Consider the following 25,237-nt stretch of genomic DNA (forward strand, 5'->3'; position numbering starts at 1 on the left):
CCAGTTCTGATGCCCAGAACCCATTTGGGCCAGGCTGGAGCACCTGTGTTTGATGAAGGGCATCACTATCTGTGTATTGTGTGAGATCAGTGTAACAAAGTCTTTTAACCCTTACATTAACGCCCTTCGGTGCCCACTTTGATGCCTATTTGTATGCCAGTGTTATCATTTTTGTAGCTGTTTTTAAGTGCGTTCACATCAGGGCACCTCACTACATTGTATGTTATTGTTGTGATGACTTATTTGTTGTTAAACCTAAAAATTGTCGACTAAGAAACCAACCTCAGCCTCTTCCATTCTCATGCATTGCTTATAAAGCGCATCGTTTACAGAATGTCACCATGCCCTTAAAAGGTGAGTCCAGGCGCCTGTCACTGACAGTGGGAATGTTCGGGCGCACAGGAGCTCGTTCACCCCACGGCCGCGTCACTACCCTCCACTTTCCACATGAACGTCCGCAGTCGCCGGGACTCTGTATATTATTTGTCCTGTCCAGGTGACAGCACTGTCTACCTCCGCTGCGTCATGACGTCACGACACGGCTGCCTGGAGGTTCCATAGCTCCGCCCACTGCTGCTGTAGCGCTGAGAGATATTACCCAGCATTCTGCGGGACAGCTGCTGGTCAGGTAGTAGTCGCTGTGGTGCGGGCGTAGGTGAGCGGACAGTGCCGCCGCGGAGACGAGGAGAGAGCCAGCTTTCCGCCATGAACAGCATTAAGAACGTGCCCGCCCGGGTGCTGAGCCGGCGCTCCGGTCACGGCTTGGAGGCTGAGCGGGAGCAGTTTGACAAGAACCAGGTGAGGCTGCGTGACCCGGGGTAGTGGTGACAGATGGGCGTGTAACCGAGGACGGGGCAGCTCAGCCAGGGCTGTGGTGTGCGCAGACGGCAGTGCGTCCTGTGGCGGGGGCTCATCTCTTCCAAAATCTGCATTACGAGGAGCTATTGGTCTGCACCGTGCCCATATGCTGTTATTGCGCAGGGGCAATGCTCGTGTCCGCCAGTGCTGATGACCTGCTATGTGGTGGCTCAGTGACATCCCCTAAACCAAACTTCCATCCATAGTTACATTGCTGACAAGTCCCTCATCATATATTTATGGCTTGTTGATTTTGCTACAAAGTATCGTTGCGACATCTAATGATCTTGAGTAGGCTTACATCACAATCTGTGTAGTGGCTGGTGTGTATTTTGTTTGTTTTGTCACACACTAGTGTGCTGCTCTGTGTTATATGCCAATACATGATTCACCTGTGCACATCTGGCTGCAGCGAGACCCCCAGGCAGCTGATCATTGGCATGCTGCACATCAGACCCCCACCAATCTGATCTGAAGAATCGGCTGTCAAAGCTTTAGGTTACCCCTATAAGTAGCTGACCGGGCATTACATGCTGTTAATGAAGACTGATCTGTCATTTGCCAAAGATAGCTTGGGATTTGTTTTATAGCGCAAGTCATTGCATGCTTGTAAATGAATATCATTAATTGCATAACTATTTGTCATAGTTTTCATCTGACTATAAGGTTACCGACATTATTGTAGGTCACGACTAGAGGGCATGGTATTCATGTCTATTGTGATTGCAATCTGGTATGTGTACAATACATAATGTGCAAAAATGCAGAAAAGCAGCTCATCTGAACAATAGCCCGAGTCTCCTATGTGTTCATGTGTGTGGTCAGGTAACTCCCTATAATTAATACTTATTGCGTGAACAGAGCTTTAAAGACGTCTCTTCCTGTACAGGCTAAGAAAACATTGTCGCTAGCTTCTCCCAAGGATGCTGAATGTGCGGTTATCTTATAATTCTATTGAAAATTCAAACTTGTTGGAAAATCAAATGAAATGAACATTAAGAAGAGAAAACGATGTAATCTGCACCATGTGAATACATTCCAATTCACTTGTAACCTCCTTTTACAAATAGAAATACAATTAATACAACCTGCGTAATTATTCCTAGTCTTTCCACCGCTCCAATGCCGATGCTCCACCGGTACCTGCCAACTAGCAGCATTTGACTTTCTTACCTTTTTGGATGGGGTCTCAAACAGGGTTTACAAACAGACCCTGCAAACCCTGGGTGCGATGACGCAGTGCAGTTTGGTAAAGAGTTAATGGTGTCTAGTAAGGAGAACGCAGGGAAGCAGAACGCCGGGGGACAGACACCGGAATGTAAGTTTGTAGTGTTTTGTTTTTTTTAAATTTTTTTTACATTTACACTGGTAACCAGGGTAAACATCAGGTTACTAAGCGTGGCCCTGTGCTTAGTAACCCGATGTTTACCCTGGTTACCAGTGAAGACATCGCTGAATTGGCATCACACACGCCGATTCAGCGATGTCTGCGGGAGATCCAGCGACGAAATAAAGTTCTGGCCTTCTAGCTCCGACCAACGATGTCACAGCAGGATCCAGATCCCTGCTGCGTGTCAAACACCGATATCGCTAGCCAGGACGCTGCAACGTCACGGATCGCTAGCGATATCGTTAAGTTGTTCGGTGTGAAGGTACCTTTAGGCTATGTGCACACGTATTTTTGAGGGCTGCGGATTTTTCCGCAGCGGTTTTCACAAATCCGCAGGTAAAAGGCACTGCGTTTTACCTGCGGATATACCGTGGTTTTTATGCGGAATTTGTGCGGATTCCACCTGCGGTTTACACCTGCTTATTCCTATTATGGAGCAGGTGTAAACTGCTGCGGAATCCGCACAAAGAATTGACATGAGGCGGAATGTAACCCACAGCGTTTCCGCGTGTTTTTTTCCGCAGCATAGGTTTACGTTGTACTGCAAACGCATGGAAAGCTGCTGCAGATCCGCAGCAAAATCCGAAACATGTGCACATAGCCTTAAAGAGGCACTCCTCCCATCAAAGGTTTTATCCTCATAATATATTGCAATCATCATATTAGACTGCTTTCACACATCAGGTTTTTTGTTTCAGGCTAAATCCGGCAAATTTGCTAAAAAACGGATCCGGTGTAAATTGTGAAAAACTGATGCATCGGATCCGTTTTTTAGCTGGATTCGGCTCTCTGTACTGCGCATGGTTTTTGACTTCCTGGTGGGAGGAGAGAGAGAGAGATGCCAGAATCAAAAGCAAAGCTTCTGGGCATGCTCAATGTGTAAAAAAAACGGATTCGGTCGCCGGAACTGTTCATTCACACATCAGTTCCATGCGTTTGTTGCCGGAAACGTCTCTATAGGCTTTTTCGCCGGACACAAAAAACGTTGCAGGAGACGTTTTTTGTGTCCGGCAAAAAAAGCCTGAAGGGATGGATCCGGCACAAAACGGATGAAACGCATGTCCTTCAGGCACAATCCGGCGCTAATACAACTCTATGGGAAAAAAACGGATCCGGATTGTGCCTGAAAGAAAAAACCTGATGTGTGAAAGCAGCCTTATATAGCACTGTATACTTACAATTGCTCATTTTGGCTTTCTACCCTGCTAATTCTTCTCTTTCCATTAAGTCTACAACAACACATGATTAACTCCTTGACACCATGGCCATTGTCCGTGCTTTCATTTTTGTCTTTTCCTCCCCTTTTTATTTATTTATTTTTTTCCGGCAATATAGCCGTATGAGGGCATACTTTTTGCTTGGCAAATTGTAATTTTGAATGACACCATTGATTTTACCATATTGAAAATAAGGGAAAAAATTCAAAGTGCTGTGAAATTGCAAAAAAAATTTCAATTTTACAGTTTTTTTATTTAACATGTTCACCATGTGGTAAAACTGACCTGGTGATATAAGTCCCCTGGTCAGTATGATTATAGAGATACCAAACATGTATAGTTTATTTTTTTATCTAAGTGTAAAAAAAAAAAGCCAACATATGTATCTAAAAAAAATTTTTTGGTGTTTGTCGCCATTTTTATAGATCTGTAAAGGTATGTGCACACGTTGCGGATTTGGCTGCGGATCCGCAGCAGTTTTCCATGCATTGTACAGTACCATGTAAACCTATGGAAAACCAAATCCGCAGTGCACACATACCACACGGAAACGCTGCAGTTTATATTCCGCAGCATGTCAATTCTTTGTGTGGTTGACACCTGCTCCTCAATAGGAATCCGCACAAAAAATGCAGGAAATCTGTGCATTTTACCTGCGGATTTTGCAAAACTGTGTGGAAAAATCTGCACACGAATCCGCAACGTGTGCATATAGACTTACGCTTTCATTTTTCAGCATCGGTGGCTGAGTGGCTTATTTTTTGATGCCGGAGCTGATTTTTTTTTTTTTTATTGATACCATTTTGGTGTAGATGCAATGTTTTGTTCGCCTCATACTGCATTTTATTGCAATGTCGCAGTGGCCAGAAAAGCATAATTCTGTCCTTACAATTTTTTTTTTTCTCTCGTTATGGCATTGAAAGATTTGATTAATTTACTTTATAGTTTGATGATTCGGACATTTTGAAAAGTTATGAAATGTCCTATAAATGTCTGTTCTGTTCCTGATGTAAGGATCTCGGCTTTTGGTTGTGATGAGTCTGAGCTGCTTTTTATGTACATGCTCAGTAGTGAGGCCGTGCTGTGGAGCTAGAAGTCAGGGAAAATGAGGAGTCTAAGGTTTAGCTTACGGACTCCACAGCCCTGCAGGAATTTAATCCATGATGGCTTACCATTACTAACAGTAATGTTTGAGGTTTTGGTCCCAGCTCTCTTCAGGTCATTGACTCTTCTCATGTGGTTCTAGGCTGATTCCTGACCTTTCTCAGAATCATCCATACCTCTCCAGGCAGATATTGCTTGGAGCCCCAGACAGAGAAGATTGACAGTCTTCTTGCATTGCTTCCATTTTCTAATAACTGTGCCTTCTCACCAAGCTGCTTGCCTATTGTACTGTAGCCCATCCCAGCCTTGTGTAGGTTTATAATTTTGTCCCTGGTGTCCTTAGATCTTTGGTCTTGGCCATGGTGAAGAGGATGGAGTGTGATTGATTGTATGTGGACAGGTGTCTTTTTATACAGGTAATGAGTTCAAATAGGTGCAATTAATACAGGTAATGAGTGCAGAGTAGGAGGGATTCTTAAAGGGAACCTGTCACCTGAATTTGGCAGGCTCTTTTTTTCGGTCCGATGGGTGGTGTTTTCGGGTCTTTTATTCACCCCTTCCTTTCCCGCTGACCGCAATATTGTCTTGAAGTTGATTCGCCTTCCTCCATAGAACACGCGTGCGCAAGGCAATCTTGCCTTGCGCACGCGCAGTATGCTTTGCCCAACTGCAGGCAAAGCCGAAAAGCATTAGTGCGCATTTGTCGGCGCACTTTGTCCCGGAAGTATTTAGCTGTGTTCCGGGACATAGTGCGCCGGCGCATGCGCACTAATGCTTTTCGGCTTTGCCCACAGTTGGGCAAAGCCTACTGCACGTGCGCAAGGCAAGATTGCCTTGCGCACGCGTGTTCTACGGAGGAAGGCGAATCAACTTCAAGACAATATTGTGGCCAGTGGGAAAGGAAGGGGTGAATAAAAGACCTGAAAACGCCGCCCATTGGACCGAAGAAAGGACCCGCCAAATTCAGGTGACAGGTTCCCTTTAATTTTTCTTTAACAGGTCTGTGACAGCCAGAATTCTCACAGGTTGGTAGGTGATCAACTACCGTATATACTCGAGTATAAGCCGACCCCCCCTAATTTTGCCACAAAAAACTGGGAAAACTTATTGACTCGAGTATAAGCCTAGGGTGGAAATGCAGCATTTACCGGTGAATTTCAAAAATAAAAATAGATAATTATTTCCCCATAGCTGTGCCGTATAGTGCTCTGCACCGTTCATATTGCCCCATATAGTGCTCTGCACCGTTCATATTGCCCCATATCTGTGCCCTATATGCTCTGCACCGTTCATATTGCCCCATATCTGTGCCCTATATGCTCTGCACCGTTCATATTGCCCCATATCTGTGCCCCATATATGCTCTGCACCGTTCATACTGCCCCATATATGCTCTGCACCGTTCATACTGCCCCATATAGTGCTCTGCACCGTTCATACTGCCCCATATAGTGCTCTGCACCGTTCATACTGCCCCATACAGTGCTCTGCACCGTTCATACTGCCCCATACAGTGCTCTGCACCGTTCATACTGCCCCATACAGTGCTCTGCACCGTTCATACTGCCCCATACAGTGCTCTGCACCGTTCATACTGCCCCATACAGTGCTCTGCACCGTTCATACTGCCCCATACAGTGCTCTGCACCGTTCATACTGCCCCATACAGTGCTCTGCACCGTTCATACTGCCCCATACAGTGCTCTGCACCGTTCATACTGCCCCATATAGTGCTCTGCACCGTTCATACTGCCCCATACAGTGCTCTGCACCGTTCATACTGCCCCATATAGTGCTCTGCATCGTTCATACTGCCCCATACAGTGCTCTGCACCGTTCATATTTCCCTATAGATGCTCCACATAAATCTGTGCCGCTGCTGCAATAAAAAAAAAAAAAGCCATACTCGCCTCTCTTGATTGCAGCTCCCGGCGTCTCGTTCCGGCATCCGGTCCCGGCGTCTCTCTCCGCTCTGACTGATCAGGCAGAGGGTGCCGCGCACACTATATGCGTCATCGCGCCCTCTGACCTGCACAGTCAGAGCGGAGATAGACGCCGGGAAGATGGAGCTGTGCCCGGCGGCTGGAACGGGGACAGGTAAGTATGACATACTTACCTAGTCCCAGCGATCCTGGCGCTCCCCGCCTGTCACAAGGTCTTCTGTGCTGCAGCTCTTCCTGTCAGCGGTCACCGGCACCGCTGATTAGAGAAATGAATAGGCGGCTCCACCTCTATGGGAGGTGGAGCCGCCTATTCATTTTTCTAATGAGCGTCCCACTTGACCGCTGAAGAGGGGAAGAAGCTGCAGCACAGAAGACCGTGGGACGGCAGGGGGAGCGTCAGGATCGCTGGGACTAGGTAAGTATACCTCAGCGCCCCCTCCCCCTCACCCGCCGACCCCACCGCTACAGTGACTCGAGTATAAGCCGAGAGGGGCACTTTCAGCCCAAAAATTTGGGCTGAAAATCTCGGCTTATACTAGAGTATATACGGTACTTATTTCAAGTAATAAAAGGCAATTTAATTACGGTATGTAAACATCATGCAATGTGATTTTGTGGTTTTTATGTTTAGATTCTGTCTCTCACAGTTGAAGTGTACCTACCATAAAAATTAAAGACCTCTCTCCGTTCTTTGTAGGTGGGAAAACTTGTAAAATCGGCAATGTGTCAAATAATTATTTTTGCCGCTGTAATAGGACTACTGTATATGAAAGGGGTTTTCCACTAATAGGAGGACCCCTTCTTAAATTAGGCATTCGGCCCCGATAAAATAATAAAGCCTATATTGCCCTCCCGTGCTGGCTCCCTTCCAGCAGTGTTGGCACTCGTGGTCCCGAGTCCATTTATCGTAGCTGGTTACGATAGTGTAGTTTATCACAACAGTAGAAGGTCAAGTGCAGTCTGTAGATTTACGGTATATTTTAGACTCCGTTTGCCTTATTAAAGTCAAAAGGCTCCATCAATGAAACCTCTAATTTCCTTAATTCCTGTACTCTGAAGTCCTCTTCGAGGTGCTGAGCGGGGACCAGAACATGGTGTGAGCGCAGCCTTGTAACCTGACCTTCTGGATAAGTGATAAGTTTGTGTAGTAGAGGTAGTTTACTGCACTATAATGACCCTGAGGTCTCTAATCATAGGGAGTAATGTGCTGGAAGTGTGGCACAGTAATATGTGGTAATAAGTGAAAGATACAATGTACCTCTCCAATTATATTTTTGTCTTCTGGCTCCCATCAGTGAAGTCATATTATTATTATTTACTGTAAGTATGATGGGGTATAATTACTTTTCAGGCGTTATTAGCAGTTTATCATTTTAATGATCAGTTTCATTTTAAATATAGTTTACAGATAATGAATGCATTGGTTAACTATTCTTGGGGGAATTTATTAAAGAATAACTAAACATTTGACTGTTTGTTTGAATGTTCTTTTATTTTCCAACTGTTCTGTGGGTATTTAGGTCATGAGAACCCCACCGATCACTCAAACTTCCCCCCACTAAGGTGTGTAGCTCAGGTGACAAAAGCGTGCACACGTAGCAAAGTATGGATTCAGTAGAAAGAATAGTCTGTGTGCGGTGGAGGACACAGGAGTTATGATCATCTTTCATCTGAGCAGCGCACTTCTAAGGGATGGGAGAGTTTTTAGTGACCAGTGGGGTTCTCAGGTCTTGGGGCACCCATCGACCCTGCAATTAAAAGTGCACTGAAAAAATGTGATTTACAGGTTTAGTTACTCTTTAAGACTGCTAGTCAAGACTGCTAGTCAATAATGCTAGTCTTATTCTAAGTGCACTGATGTAAGATGCACCTTTTTATAAATAACATTTCTGGAGAAATTTTGTACATTTTAGGGTCAGTGGGATGCTTTACTTTTTCTAAGTTCGCCCCCAACTTTTAAAATAAAGAAAAAAAAAATCAGAGGCTTAAAAATGGAGAAAAAGTATACATTTTCTCAAATGGTGCTTCCCCAAAATTTGTACAGGAGATAAACTTTTCACCATATCAAAATTGTAAAATCATTGCACAGGTTTTACATACCGTAGTTGCATTAATTATCTATTGTACCTGACTTTTTGCCCTGTATATGGTTATGTTGACACTTAGTTGCAAATTTTTTTTCCAGAAATCTACTGACGTGTTCATTTCAAGGTGTATTGTAAGTCTATGTACATGCTGCAGAAACTGCATTAGTCAGGTGAATGCCCGCATACTTCCTGAAAGAAATCTGCCACATGAACCTGCGCTAATATCCGCGTTCATGCAGAATTACTTATCAGCTTCTTCTAAAGGTTAAATGCTTTTAACTTTTTTTCCTCTACATGATAGCAAGGGCTAAGATTGTTCTCAAATGTGTACTTTATAGGTGTGTTATACTATGTCAGGAAAGGACGTAAAACTTGTACTCGCAGATAAACACAAGGGAAATTTTATGAAATAATAAGCATCAAAATTCTGTCTCAAATTGAGTGAGCATTCTGGAGAGCATGCAATGTGCCACTTTCATTAAGGCACCTCTCCAGCGTTTTGGGTTGGTATTTTTCACCCCTGGAGTGGTGGTTTAACCCCTTAGTGACCGAGCCAAATTTTTGACATCTGACCAGTGTCACTTTATGTGGTAATAACTCTGCAACGCTTCAACAAATCCCAGTGATTTTGATACTGTTTTTTCGTGACACATTATACTTTATGATAATGGTAAATTTAGTTCAACATTTTTTGTGTTTATTTATAAAAAATATAAAAAATTTGAGAAAAATGTTAAAAAATTAGCAATTTTCTAAATTTGAATGATTATCCCTTTAATCCAGATAGTCATACAACAGCAAACCATTAATAAATAAAATTTCCCACATGTCGGGTTTACATCAGCACCATTTGTAAAATGTTATTTTATTTTGTTAGTATTTTAGGAGGTTTAAAAATGTAGCAGCAATTTTTCATTTTTTCAAAGAAATTTACCACATTTATTTTTTTAGGGACCTATCCATGTTTAAAGTGACTTTAGGGGTCCCATATATTGGGAAACCCCCAAACGTGATACCATTTTAAAAAAAGCACCCCTAAACATATTGAAAACTGCTGTCAGGTAGTTTATTAACCCTTCAGGTGCTTTACAGGAATTAATGCAAAATGGCATGACAGAAATGAAAATGTGTATTTTTACCACCTAAATGTTGCTAACTTCTAAACAGATTACTAAAGCCGTCAGACTCTAAGGCCACTATTTGGTCATGAATTGCCATCGCAAACATCAGGACAACAAAATCATGATCTGAGGGCACCAATTGGGATAAAGAAGAAGCCCCCACACTCTGTTGACCATTTATAATGATGTAGTCACTATTGACAGCAGCATCTAAGGGGTTAAACAGATTTAGAAGGTGCAAATACTGATCGTGGCTGATACAGCAAGTTGTCAGCTATAGTGCACAACCGACAGATGCTGGATTGTCATCTGTATGGGGAGGCTATTCTCTTATATCTCAGGTCAGTTAAAAGACGTATTGGCGGTCATTAAGGGGTTAAAAGCAAGTCCCCTGCCCCGGGCATATGCTCTCCCGCCGACGTCTTTACCGCTGGTCTGAAGCTAAGCTAAGCTTCTGACTGGCTGGAAGTTAGAAGCTACTTTACTCACTCTCAATACAAGTCTGAGAGCCAGAATGAGGCACTCATAGACCAAGGCTGTGTGCACATGTTGCGTTTTTTTCGCGGTTTTTCCCGATAAAAACGCTATAAAACCACATGCAATAAGCATCCCATCATTTAAAATGAATTCCGCATGTTTTGTGCACATGATGCGTTTTTTGTTTCTGTGAAAAAAACGCATCGCGGTAAAAACCGCAGCATGTTAATTAATTTTGCGGGTTTTTTTTTGCGGATTTCCCACTACAAAATTCATTGGGAAGTAAGTGTCCGGAAAAAAAATGCGGCAAAAACGCATGCAGTTTTCTTGCGGATTTCTTGCAGAAAATGTCCGGTTTTTCTCAGGAATTTTCTGCGAGAAATCCTGAACGTGTGCACATAGCCTAAGAGTATGTTTCCATGGTCAAAACTGTGTCCAGTTTTGGGCACCGGTGCTCAGGAAGGATATAATGGAACTAGAGAGAGTACAAAGGAGGGCAACAAAATTAATAAAGGGGATGGGAGAACTACAATACCCAGATAGATTAGCGAAATTAGGATTATTTAGTCTAGAAAAAAGACGACTGAGGGGCGATCTAATAACCATGTATAAGTATATAAGGGGACAATACAAATATCTCGCTGAGGATCTGTTTATACCAAGGAAGGTGACGGGCACAAGGGGGCATTCTTTGCGTCTGGAGGAGAGAAGGTTTTTCCACCAACATAGAAGAGGATTCTTTACTGTTAGGGCAGTGAGAATCTGGAATTGCTTGCCTGAGGAGGTGGTGATGGCGAACTCAGTCGAGGGGTTCAAGAGAGGCCTGGATGTCTTCCTGGAGCAGAACAATATTGTATCATACAATTATTAGGTTCTGTAGAAGGACGTAGATCTGGGGATTTATTATGATGGAATATAGGCTGAACTGGATGGACAAATGTCTTTTTTCGGCCTTACTAACTATGTTACTATGTTACTATGTTAGGATATGGCAGCGCTTTGGACGCAGCACATGTCCGCTCCGTCCAAAGTGCTACCGGTTTTTGTACGCACGGTGATTCCTCATGTGGTCATTGAACCGTGTTGAATCGCCATATCCTATACATTGGACTGTGATATTTATCTTGCGGAGAATGAGCGTCTCCGTAAGATAAATAGCCAAGCTGTGGTCTATAAAGACGTGCCGCATGTGCATATACGCAGGTCTGTCAGCTGCGTTTTTGCAGCATAGTGGATATGGGATTTAACCCCTTTCTGACATTAGACGTACTATCCCGTCGAGGTGGGGTGGGCCCCTATGACCACCGACGGGATAGTACGTCATATGCGATCAGCAGCGCTCACGGGGGGAGCGCGGCCGGGTGTCAGCTGCCTATCGCAGCTAACATCCGGCACTATGTGCCAGGAGCGGTCACGGACCGCCCCCGGCACATTAACCCCCGGCACACCGCGATCATAGATGATCGCGATGTGCCGGCGGTACAGGGAAGCATCGCGCAGGGAGGGGGCTCCCTGCGGGCTTCTCTGAGCCCCCCGCAGCAACGCGATGTGATCGCGTTGCTGCGAGGGTCTCTTACCTCCCTCCCTGCCTGCTCCAGCCCTGGATCCAAGATGGCCGCAGATCCGTGTCCTGCAGGGAGGGAGGTGGCTTCACAGAGCCTGCTCAAAACAGGCACTGTGACGCCTGCAGTGCTGCATGTCAGATCGGTGATCTGACAGAGTGCTTTGCAAACTGTCAGATTATCGATCTGTGATGCCCCCCCCCGGGACAAAATAAAAAAGTTAAAAAAAATTTTCCAAATGTGTAAAAAAAATAAAATAAAAAAATATTCCTAAATAATGAAAAAAAATAAATATTATTCCCATAAATACATTTCTAAATCTAAATTAAAAAAAAACCAATAAAAGTACACACATTTAGTATAGCCGCGTCCGTAACGACCCGACCTATAAAACTGGCCAACTAGTTAACCCCTTCAGTAAACACCGTAAAAAAAAAAGAGGCAAAAAACAACGCTTTATTATCATACCGCCGAACAAAAAGTAGAATAACACGCGATCAAAAAGACAGATATAAATAACCATGGTACCGCTGAAAACGTCATCTTGTCCCGCAAAAAAACGAGCCGCCATACAGCATCATCAGCAAAAAAATAGTTATAGTCCTGAGAATAAAACGATGCAAAAATAATTATTTTTTCTGTAAAACAGTTTTTATCGTATAAAAGCACCAAAACATAAAAAAATTATATAAATGAGGTGTCGCTGTAATCGTACAGACCTGAAGAATAAAACTGCTTTATCAGTTTTACCAAACGCGCAACGTTATAAATGCCTCCCCCAAAAGAAATTCATGAATAGCTGGTTTTTGGTCATTCTTCCTCACAAAAATCGGAATAAAAAGCGATCAAAAAATGTCACGTGCCCGAAAATGTTACTAATAAAAACGTCAACTCGTCCCGCAAAAAACAAGACCTCACATGACTCTGTGGACCAAAATATGGAAAAATTATAGCTCTCAAAATGTGGTAACGCAAAAAATATTTTTTGCAATAAAAAGCGTCTTTCAGTATGTGACGGCTGCCAATCATAAATATCCGCTAAAAAACTTGCTATAAAAGTAAATCAAACCCCCCTTCATCACCCCCTTACTTAGGGAAAAATTAAAAAAATGTATTTATTTCCATTTTCCCATTAGGGCTAGGGTTAGGGCTAGGGTTGGGGCTAAAGTTAGGGTTAGGGTTTAGATTACATTTACAGTTGGGAATAGGGTTGGGATTAGGGTTAGGGGTGTGTCGGTTAGAGGTGTGGTTAGGGTTACCGTTGGAATTAGGGTTAGGAGTGTGTTTGGATTAGGGTTTCAGTTATAATTGGGGGGTTTCCACTGTTTAGGCACATCAGGAGCTCTCCAAACACGACATGGCGTCCGATCTCAATTCCAGCCAATTCTGCGTTGAAAAAGTAAAACAGTGCTCCTTCCCTTCCGAGCTCTCCCGTGTGCCCAAACAGGGGTTTGCCCCAACATATGGGGTATCAGCGTACTCAGGACAAATAGGACAACAACTTTTGGGGTCCAATTTCTCCTGTTACCCTTGGGAAAATACAAAACTGGGGGCTAAAAAATAATTTTTGTGGGGGAAAAAAAAAGATTTTTTATTTTCACGGCTCTGCGTTACAAACTGTAGTGAAACACTTGGGGGTTCAAAGCTCTAACAACACATCTAGATGAGTTCCTTAGGGTGTCTAGTTTCCAAAATGGTGTCACTCGTGGGGGGTTTCTACTGTTTAGGTACATTAGGGGCTCTGCAAACGCAATGTGACACCTGCAGACCATTCCATCTAAGTCTGTATTCCAAATGGCGCTCCTTCCCTTCTGAGCCCTCCCATGCGCCCAAACAGTGGTTCCCCCCACATATTGTGTATAATCGCACTCCGGACAAATTGGGCAACAAATTTTGGGGTCCAATTTCTCCTGTTACCCTCGGGAAAATACAAAACTGGGGGCTAAAAAAATAATTTTTGTGGGAAAAAATTTTTGTTTTATTTTTACGGCTCTGCATTATAAACTTCTGTGAAGCCCTTGGTGGGTCAAAGCGCTCAAAACACATCTAGATAAGTTCCTTAGGGGGTCTACTTTCCAAAATGATTCACTTGTGGGGGGTTTCAATGTATAGGCACTTCAGTGGCTCTCTAAACGCAACATGGCGTCCCATCTCAATTCCCGTCAATTTTGCATTGAAAAGTCAAACGGCGCTCCTTCCCTTCCGAGCTCTCCCATGCGCCCAAACAGTAGTTTACCCCCACATATGGGGTATCAGCGTACTCAGGACAAATTGTACAACAACTTTTGGGGTCCAATTTCTTCTCTTACCCTTGGGAAAATAAAACATTGGGGGCGAAAAGATAATTTTTGTGAAAAAATATGATTTTTTATTTTTACGGTTCTGCATTATAAACTTCTGTGAAGCACTTGGTGGGTCAAAGTGCTCACCACACCTCTAGATAAGTTCCTTAAGGGGTCTACTTTCCAAAATGGTGTCACTTGTGGGGGGTTTCAATGTTTAGGCACATCAGGGGATTTCCAAACGCAACATGGTGTCCCATCTCAATTCCTGTCAATTTTGCATTGAAAAGTCAAACGGCGCTCCTTCGCTTCCGAGCTCTGTCATGCGCCCAAACAGTGGTTTACCCCCACATATGGGGTATCGGTGTACTCAGGACAAATTGTACAACAACGTTTGGGGTCCATTTTCTCCTATTACCCTTGGTAAAATAAAACAAATTGGAGCTGAAGTAAATTTTTTGTGAAAAAAAGTTAAATGTTCATTTTTATTTAAACATTCCAAAAATTCCTGTGAAGCACCAGAAGGGTAAATAAACTTCTTGAATATTGTTTTGAGCACCATGAGGGGTGCAGTTTTTAGAATGGTGTCACACTTGGGTATTTTCTATCATATAGACCCCTCAAAATGACTTCAAATGTGAGGTGGTCCTAAAAAAAATGGTTTTCTAAATTTTGTTGTAAAAATGAGAAATTGCTGGTCAACTTTTAACCCTTATAACTCCCTAACAAAAAAAAATCTTGGTTCCAAAATTGTGCCGATGTAAAGTAGACATGTGAGAAATGTTACTTATTAAGTATTTTGTGTGACATATCTCTGTGATTTAATTGCATAAAAATTCAAAGTTGGAAAATTGCGAAATTTTCATAATTTTCGCCAAATTTCCGTTTTTTTCACAAACGCAGGTACTATCAAAGAATTTTTACCACTGTCATGAAGTACGATATGTCACGAGAAAACAATGTCAGAATCACTGGGATCCATTGAAGCATTCCAGAGTTATAACCTCATAAAGGGACAGTGGTCAGAATTGTAAAAATTGGCCCGGTCATCAACGTGCAAACCACCCTTGGGGGTAAAGGGGTTAATAAAAACCCATCCACTATGCTGTAACATCTGGACGCTGCGGTTGTACGCAGCATCCAATCCGCAGCGTTTACCGACTGTAGAAACATACCCTTACATTGATTAGTGACCTCCAGCTCTCTCCATGAAACACTGGAGCTGCTGGAGGTCATAAACGGCTGGAGACGAACTGGAGCATCGGCGAAAACAGATGAAGATGGCAATATGGGAGTATCAGACAAGGGACTTGGAATTTAAGCACCACTCCAGCTGTGAAATAAAAAAAAATGCTCGCTTGGTGCTTTAAGTCTATGTCACATCGGACGTGTTCACACAACTGTATTAAAGCTAGAAAGGTGGTTTGACATTCTGAGAAAAGCTATGAAATGCGTTATCTGGTAGTCTTAAGATGATTGGGGTTGTCTGGTCACAGCAAATTACCTATCTAGAGTATAGTGTTTAATAACAGATCGAAGCTGGTTCGCCACTCGGCACCTTCACCGATCAGCTGTTACTTGCTCCAGCCCTCAGAACAGGCGCTGCTCTGCAGTACCCGACTGCGTCCGTTAAATGTAACTTTGCTTAGCTGAACCATTCAAAGTGTTTACATTTGGCGGCTGCTGGAGCAAATAGCTGTTCATAGGAGTGCACGCTGTGGGACCTCCACCGATCTCATATTGGTGACCTGTCCAGCAGAGAGATCATCAATATCATGTGACCCGGACATCCATCTTATTAAGCAACCATAAAATGAACCAAATTAGTTTGTTTCAATTTTTTTTCTCTCAAACCGGACCATCAGTCCATATGAAAAGTTGCTAGCGTTCACTGGCGTGCACACTATGTGGCTTTTGATATTCAAACAGCACAAGAAAAATTAAGATATGAACGGCACCAGGCGGTTTTGCACTTATCTGTGAAGTGCCAAACCAGATTGGAGAAGCTTTGTAACTTGTTTATCCATATGTGAAAATCAGTGAAGAAACACTGATTGTATAAAACTGACCAAGCACTGATAAAGTTGGAATCCAAAATACTGATGAAATGCATAATTTTTTTTTTCTGCTTATGTGAAAAGTTTCGGATGTCTGACTCATCTTGTGCTGTAAGATCCTGGCTGCAGATCGATAACATTCTCTACTATGTAACTATTTCACAGGATTAAGGTACCGTCACACTGGACGATATCGCTAGCGATCCGTGACGTTGCAGCGTCCTGGCTAGCGATATCGTCCAGTGTGAAAGGCAGCAGCGATCAGGCCCCTGCTGTGATATCGCTGGTCGGGGCAGAAAGTCCAGCACTTTGTTTCGTCGCTGGCTCTCCCGCTGACATCGCTGGTAACCAGGGTAAACATCGGGTTACTAAGCGCAGGGCCGCGCTTAGTAACCTGATGTTTACCCTGGTTACCATCGTTAAAGTAAAAAAAAACAACCACTACATACTTACCTTCCGTGTCTGTCCCCGGCGCTGTGCTTCTCTGCTCTGGCTGTGAGCGCCGGGCAGCCGGAAAGCAGAGCGGTGACGTCACCGCTGTGCTTTCCGGCCGCTGTGCTTACACAGGGCACACAGCGCCGGGGACAGACAGCGGTAGGTAAGTATGTAGTGGTTGTTTTTTTTTTACTTTAACGATGGTAACCAGGGTAAACATCGGGTTACTAAGCGCGGCCCTGCGCTTAGTAACCCGATGTTTACCCTGGTTACCGGCATCGTTGGTCGCTGGAGAGCTGTCTGTGTGACAGCTCTCCAGCGACCAAACAGCGACGCTGCAGCGATCCGGATCGTTGTCGGTATCGCTGCAGCGTCGCTTAGTGTGACGGTACCTTTAGTGTATCTGCCCATCAGGTTATGTGCTCACTGGTTTTACATGGAGTTTTAGAATGGTTTCCACTTCAAAATCCGCATACAAAGCATTATGCAGTAAGTTTCCTATTGATTACAACTGGAAAACCAAATTGATTGACTTGGAGGGTTTGTGGTCTTTACCCCAACAAAGTTTTGAAAACCATGGAACGAAAATAACTAAAGAGAAAAAAAAAAGTCAGTGCTTCTTGGACACATTGTTGGCACCAAACTTGATAATGAAGTCAAAAGGCTGCAAAGAAAAGTGGAAAGAAAGCCTGTGTCCAAGTTAAAAACTTACCTTATTTGGACACAGGAATCTAGGATTTCCTGGTCACCACCTGACAGCACACTGGAGGACGTCCTTCTTATCCTTGATGGGACAGGAAACACGAGAGGTTAAAAGGACCTTCCCCCTACCACCCTTCAGTGTTTTTCCTGTCCCATCATGGATCGGAATGGACGAGAGGATCTACCGTTCTGTGCGGGGGGGATGTGGATCGGGGGGGCTCTGCCTCACCCTTCCCTCCATGAGACACCCGCTGGCTGACACCCGCCCGAGGGTCCCTCGGCCTACCAGTGTAGCGCTGTTCCTGGTATGGGGATCGCTTCTCCCTGGCGGGGGCTCTCGATCCCTCCGTCGCGTCCCCTGGTGCGAGCGATCCCAGCGGCGGCCTCTGCAGATGCCGGCGTTTCCATGCAGCCGCTGGGGGAACCAGATCCTCGCCGCACCTTCCTCTCTTTCCGGCCGCGCATCACTTCCGGTTTGCGGCTGAGGGGGACGGACGGCGTCTCTGCAACAGGAAGTGCAGAGAGAGAGCGGTGGAGAGCGCGGTAGCGCTGATTTGAACAGAGGAACAGAATAAAAAGGTATGGTGCAGGGGCAGTAGCGATCTCTAGAGCATCATGGAGGACGCAGCTAGAGCAGAGGGGCAGGAGTCGGCAGCGCTAGTAAGTAGGGAGGCCCTGGATAAAAAAAGGGATGCTAGTGTTTGAGATATATATATCTATATATCCTCCTTGTCTGAGAAATCGGTAAAGAAGGCCCGGTAGGAATAAGAAGTGTCCTATTTGTGCGGTTAAACTAAAGGATTCCTGGCAGAAACCCCTATGTGAAGCATGCACCTGCAAAATCATAGGAGAGGAACAGGCGTCTTTTATGACAAATATGAGAGCAATGATAAGGGAGGAAGTTCAGGCTTCAGTTTCAAGTCTGGTACTCCCTCAAGTCTCACCTTCACCTTCTGAGAGGCCAAGGAAAAGGCCGAGGGTCGATTACTCTTCTGAAGACTCATCATCCTTTGGGTCGGAGGTAGAGGAGGAAGATGAGAGTAGAGATCCTCCGGAGAAAGGGAGAAGATATTTGTTCTCCGCCGTAGACACAGGAGAATTGTTGGAGGCAGTGCGGCATACCATGCAGATCGGAGTCTCAGCCATCTTGTTCTGTTCAGGATTAGATGTTCGGGGGCTTGCGCTCGCAGACCTCTAAGGTCTTCCCTGTAAACTCCCATATCAGATCCATGATTCTGGAGGAATGGGAGGAAGCCGAGAAAAGACTGACTATCCCTAAGGACTTCAGACTTCGCTTGCCATTTGATCCAGACGAAGTCAAAGAGTGGGTCGATATACCGAAGATAGACATACCTTTGGCTAAAGTATCCAAAAGGACTGCAATTCCTTTTGAAGACTCTTCCAATCTAAAAGAGCCCATGGACAGGAAGGCAGACTGCTTTTTATAAAGGGCCTGGGAATGTTCTTCGGCGATTATTAGGGCTAATATTGCAGCGACATCAGTGGCTCGCTCCATGGACCTTTGGTTAGATGATCTTCAGGATCAACTAACAGCCAAAACTCCCAGGGAAACTATCCTGAAATCCCTACCTTTGCTAAAGTTAGCAACCACCTTTTTGGCAGACGCGTCTGCAGAGTCTATTAGGTTTGCGGCTAGGGGTCAATCCCTATCTAATGCAGCCCGAAGAGCTATTTTGCTCAAAAGCTGGTCAGGTGACATGCATTCTAAAAACAAATTGTGTTCTATACCCTTTTCCGGGGGCAGGGTCTTCGGACCGGTCCTCGACGATATTTTAGAAAAAGCCGCAGACGTAAAGAAAGGGTTCCAGGAAGAAAAACCTAAAAAATTCCAGCCCTTTCGGAGACCCCGCTATAATCAATAACCCGTTTACAGGGGAAAGGGAAAACAGGGTAGATGGAGCTACCAGAAAGGAGGGGATAACAGGCCTAAAAAGAAAGAAGCGAGCTACTCGGGATCAGGGTCTAGCTACCGCAGGAAATGACGCCATCAGAGTAGGGGGTCGTCTGGCCGGATTCCTGGGAGGATGGAGGGAGATTACAACAAGTCCATGGGTCTTACAGATAGTATCCCAGGGGTATAAAATAGAATTTACATCCCTTCCTCCCAAAAGATTCCTGGTGTCCAGCTCCCATCTAAAATGATCATCCCCCATGTGGTCAGATATTCAAGACCTCTTAAAAATGGCGGCTATTGTTCCGGTACCCCCTCGAGAAGAGTGCAGGGGTCACTACTCCAATCTCTTCTCGATAACAAAACCGTCGGGATAATCAAGGACAATTATAAACTTGAAACATCTGAACAATTGGGTCCTTTACAAAAGGTTCAAAATGGAGTCGATTCGGTCTACCAGCCCTCTGTTGGGAAGAGACATGGTAATGTGCACTCTAGATTTAAAGAGTGCATATTACCATGTACCCATTTACCTAAGTCCTCAGAGGTTCCTGCGGTTCGCGGTAAACTTGGAAGGAAAGATCTACCATTTCCAATTCCGCTGTCTCCCCTTCAGCCTGGCTTCCGCTCCCAGGGTTTTTACAAAACTTATGGTGGAAGTAGTCGCTTACCTGAGGAATCAGGATATAATGGTGATTCCCTACTTAGACGACTTTTTAGTAGCGGCAGACTCAGAAGTCCAGCTCAGGATCAACTGTCAGTCCCTCATCTGAACACTAGAGAATCTGGGATGGATTATAAATTGGGAAAAATCAGATCTAATTCCAAAACCTAGAATAAAATTCTTGGGAGTCATGCTCGATTCACAAGCAAGAATGTCCTTTCTTCCAGAAGACCGGCTAAAGGGCATAGTAAAGAAGATCCGTCACTTTTCTCGAGGCCGAAATACAATAAGAGACGAGATGAAAGTACTAGGTCTGATGACTGCCTCTATCCCTTGCGTAAGATGGAGCCAATTTCACTCTCGACAGCTTCAGCAGGGAGTTCTGAGGAGCTGGAACAGAAGGCAGAACTCACTTAACCGGACCCTGAACCTTACTTCTCAGGTCAAAAGATCTCTGGTGTGGTGGACTCTTTCCAGAAACCTCCGACTGGGGGTGCCATGGCTTCAAACACTGAGCGTATCAGTTACGACAGATGCCAGTCAGCTCGGTTGGGGAGGTCATGTCCAAGGAAGATATTTTCAAGGTCGCTGGGAAAGGAAAGACAGCAACCAGTCATCGAACCACAGAGAACTACATGCGGTTTGGAAAGTCTTAACGGCGGCGCAACATCTGCTGCAGAACAAACATGTGAAGGTCTTCTCAGACAACACGACAACGGTAGCCTTCCTGCGGCATCAAGGGGGCCCAAGACATCTGGCATTACAGGACCTGGCGGAACAGATCTTCAGGTGGGCAGAAAGGTCGGTTCTGTCAATCTCGGCGGTCCACCTGGAGGGTTCCAAGAACCAGTTGGCAGATTTCCTCAGCAAGAAAAGCGTATCCCGTATGGAGTGAGACCTGAACAACGAGGTGTTCAGAGATCTGTGTCAACGTTGGGGGAAGCCAACGGTGGACCTATTTGCTACAAAAGAAAATGCAAAGGTCAAGATCTTCTACTCCCTAAACCCCTGGGAAAATCCAGCCGCGATCGATGCCTTCTCACAACCCTGGAACCGCGGTTTTCTGTATGCATTCCCTCCTCTAGCAATGATCCCGAGGACACTCAGGAAGATCTGCGAGGACGAGGCCAAAGTCATCCTCATAGCTCCTCACTGGCCGAAACGAAGTTGGTTTTCATTAAGGAAACGGTCAGTGGAAAAACCCCTCCTGTTATCAGAAATAGAGGATCTTCTTCTACAGGGTCCAGTTCTACACCAGAATCCAAGAGCACTTCAGCTGGCGGCCTGGATCCTGAACGGAAGGTCTTGAGGGCAAAAGGGCTTTCAGATGATGTCATTTCTACCCTTCAAGCCAGCAGGAAGCCAGTGACATCGGCTATCTATACAAAGATATGGAAGCGATTTTGTGGGTTTTGCGGAGAGATGACAGTTGATACTGACCATCCAAATATCCCCAAAATTCTTGACTTTTTGCAGTCAGGGTTTCAAAAAGGTCTTAGACCGAGTACATTAATGGTCCAAATAGCGGCCCTATCTGCCCATCCCTGGATTAGTCGTTTCTCTAGAGCAGTCCAGAGATTAAAACCATTGACTAGAAGATCAGTCCCGCCGTGGGATCTGAACTTGGTTCTAAATTTCCTATGTGAACAGGCGTGGGATGTAACAGGGGATATAGAAATCAACAAACTCTCCCTTAAAACCGCATTTTTAGTTGCAATCACTTCGGCAAAAAGATTGGGGGAACTACAGGCTCTATCTGTGCAGAATCCATATTTGCAGATCTTCGAGGATAAATTAGTACTTAGACTCGATCCGGCTTTTCTCCCTAAGGTCGTTTCAGATACTAATATGAATCAGGAGATTGTTTTACCGTCGTTTTGCCAATTTCCTAAAAAATCAAAAGGAAAGATTTTACCACAACTTAGACGTAAGAGACTCGGTACTTAGGTACCTTGATTTATCTAGACCCTGGAGACGGGACAACAATTTGTTCGTCCACTTCGGGGGTCCAAATAAAGGGAGAAAAGCGTCTAAAGCGACTCGCACGGTGGATAAAATCCACAATCAGTTTAGCTTATAAAGCTAGAGGGCAAAATTCCCCGGTCAACATCAAAGCCCATTCATCTAGGGCCATGGCCACGTCATGGGCAGAGAAAGGGGGGGCTACGGCAGATCAGATCTGCAGAGCTGCATCATGGTCTAGCCTTAGTACCTTTTCTAAACACTATAAGTTAGATGTAGTGTCACCTCAGTTGGCTTTCGGTAGAAAGGTTCTTCAAGCAGTGGTCCCTCCCTAGATACCAGTCTCCTTTGGTATTTCTCCAGTGTGCTGTCAGGTGGTGACCTGGAAAACAGTAATTAGACCTACTGGTAATTGTATTTCCAGGAATCCATCCTGACAGCACTATTAGTTCCCTCCCTAATGTATGATCTTTATACTCATGTGATGTAACATTTGTATGATTGATTTATTTTGTTGGAATAAACCTTTGTTTTTGCATTCATCCAGATGTGTTACTTTGGAAAAGCACTGAAGGGTGGTAGGGGGAGGGTCCTTTAAACCTCTCGTGTTTCCTGTCCCATCAAGGATAAGAAGGATGTCCTCCAGTGTGCTGTCAGGATGGACTCCTGGAAATACAATTACCAGTAGGTATAATTACTGTTTTTCATAGCCACTGTTCCATTTTTATATTAGGCCTGTATAAATTTGAGGGTTTTAAATTTTTTATTTTTTTTTACTTTAAAATGTGAAACCTGAGATGTTTCAGTCTCTTGATAAATCTTCCCCGCTCTTTATATTGCTTTACTTTATACCACATTTTGCAGATAGGAGGTAATTAAATCTATTTCACTTTTTTTTTTGTTTTCATCTGCTTGTGGAACCGGTTTGCATTTTATGTGACTGAATATTCAGGTCTTATCTGTTTCACCATAATCTGACCTATTATCTTTGATTTTGTGCTGGCATAATCTGTGTAAAGGTATAATCACACATGACAGATTTCGTCAGATTAGGGCCTGTAGCCACAATCCCATTCAGATCATTGAAACTGACTTTCATTTGCAGAAATTTTGCAATAATCTGTCACCTGTAAATATGTAAAGGGAGGATTCACACACTGCATATTTAATTTCAAAGGTGTCTGCGACTGGAAATAAGGGTACCGTCACACTATACCATTTCGATCGCTACGACGGTACGATTCGTGACGTTCCAGCGATATCGTTACGATATCGCTGTGTCTGACACGCAGCAGCGATCAGGGATCCTACTGAGAATCGTACGTCGTAGCAGATCGTTTAGAACTTTCTTTCATCGCTGGATCTCCCGCTGTCATCGCTAGATCGGTGTGTGTGACACCGATCTAGCGATGCGATCCAGCGATGCGTTCGCTTGTAACCAGGGTAAACATCGGGTTACTAAGCGCAGGGCCGCACTTAGTAACCCGATGTTTACCCTGGTTACAAGCGTAAAACTAAAAAAAAAAAAAACAGCACATACCGTACTTACATTCTGGTGTCCGTCAGGTCCCTTGCCGTCTGCTTCCCGCACTGTGACTGCCGGCCGTAAAGTGAAAGCTGTGCTTTCACTTTCACTTTACGGCCGGCAGTCAGTGAGTGCGGGAAGCAGACGGCAAGGGACCTGACGGACACCAGAATGTAAGTATGTGCTGTTTGTTTTTTTTTTTTTTAGTTTTACGCTTGTAACCAGGGTAAACATCGGGTTACTAAGCGCGGTCCTGCGCTTAGTTACCCCGATGTTTACCCTGGTTACCCAGGGACCTCGGCATCGTTGGTCGCTGGAGAGCTGTCTGTGTGACAGCTCCCCAGCGACCACACTACGATTTACCTACGATCACGGCCAGGTCATATCGCTGGTCGTGATCGTAGGTAAATCGTATAGTGTGACGGTACCCTAAGTCATTCTTCTGGATAGGGTCATTTTTAGATCAGGGGTGGGGAATCTTTTTTTTTTTTTTTTTCTTTACCAAGGGCCATTTGGATATTAATACCATCCTTCGGGGGCCATACAAACTTCGCCCACAGAGTGCATCCTGACTCTGGTACTGGTTTCAGGACGTTATCTTTCATTGCATGCCCTTCAGTGTTCAGTAGTGTTTAACACGTCAGTGGCTCCAGTACGTGTGGTGACACTTTCCTCACATACCGGAGACACTGACACACATAGACACATTAAAATGAATGTGTCTCTGCAGATGTCAGCGTGTTTTCACGGACCGTGTGTCCGTGTGCAAAACATGGAGACATGTCAGTGTTTGTGGGAGCGCACGGATCACACGGACCCATTAAAGTCAATGGGTGCGTGTAAACACGGATGCTGTCCGTGTGCTTTTCTTAAAGTCCATAGGGTTAAAATTGAAACAAATTGTTTCAATACACGGATGATAAACACGGACAGGATGGCCTACGTGCACACACTGACACGGATAGCTCTGAGACAGTTTCTTCTGGTACCGGAAATATCTGGACGTGTGAGACTAGCCTAACAGAGCAAAAAGAAATTAATGAGCTTGTGGCAATCAAATTACAGCTACCTGCCCAAGAATGCGGTCCTTGAGAATCTGCTCGGGGGGCCTGATATAAGGTAATCGAAGGCTGTAAATGGCCCTGGCGCCTGAGGTTCTCCATTCATTTTAGATGAATGAGACAGCATCTGCACTTTCTGCAACAACCCTGCAGCATATGCATTTGTACTACCTGTAGCATAGTGAATCTTCTGGAATTTAACATGTCTATAGGTTTTAATCTATTTTAACCCTTTACCGACAAAGCAGATTTTCAAATTCCTGACAGTACTCCTAATGGAGACACTGGCCAGTGTCCCTATGTGGTAATAACCCGAACAGTTTTACAAAACCCAGCAGCAATTTTTCAACATATTTGGTCAAACCTATCAAATTTTAAAGTCATTTTGAGCAGTTTCTATGTTAAAAAAAAATACCCCAAAGTGATACTATTTTAAAAACTGCACCTCTCCCAAGTATTCAAAAACCACATTCAGGAAGTTCAAGTCTACTGATGTTTCAATGGAATTGGTGTCAAGTGGATGACAATAATAATTACATTTTTCAGTGTTACATGTTTCTCATTTCGTCCCGGTAATGAGAGAAAATACGCTGAGAAATTTGTTAAAAAATTTCAGAATCTCCTTGGGCGCATGGCACAGAAGAGAAGGAGCACTGGCTTTTGGAGTGCAATTTTGACTGGACTTGATTGTGGACTCCATGTTGTATATGGAGAGCTTTGAGTGCAAAAGCCCTCCCTCCTCCTCCCCACAAAAGACCAAATATTGTAAAGTACACCCCAAGGAATTAATATAGGAGTGTTATGACCGTTTTGGATCCAAAGGGACTTAATAAAAATTTGATCTCCAGAGCTAGTCATGAATTAGACTAGCTCTGGCA

The 25,237-nt window shown here is 44.4% G+C and overlaps 1 protein-coding gene across 1 annotated transcript in view; it reads left to right on the forward strand.

Annotated features, from left to right (window-relative positions):
• The first annotated feature begins 588 nt into the window (after window positions 1-588).
• HIP1R (huntingtin interacting protein 1 related) overlaps window positions 589-25,237 on the forward strand; it is a 182,946-nt gene continuing 158,297 nt past the window's right edge. Inside the window, exon 1 of the mRNA XM_069755688.1 lies at window positions 589-798. Within this exon, the coding sequence (XP_069611789.1) occupies window positions 706-798 (93 nt within the window). The 5' untranslated portion in view covers window positions 589-705. The remainder of the gene's footprint in view (window positions 799-25,237) is intronic.

The sequence above is a fragment of the Ranitomeya imitator genome, chromosome 1 (genome assembly GCF_032444005.1).
Source record: "Ranitomeya imitator isolate aRanImi1 chromosome 1, aRanImi1.pri, whole genome shotgun sequence".
In the NCBI taxonomy this organism is placed as follows: Eukaryota; Metazoa; Chordata; class Amphibia; order Anura; family Dendrobatidae; genus Ranitomeya; species Ranitomeya imitator.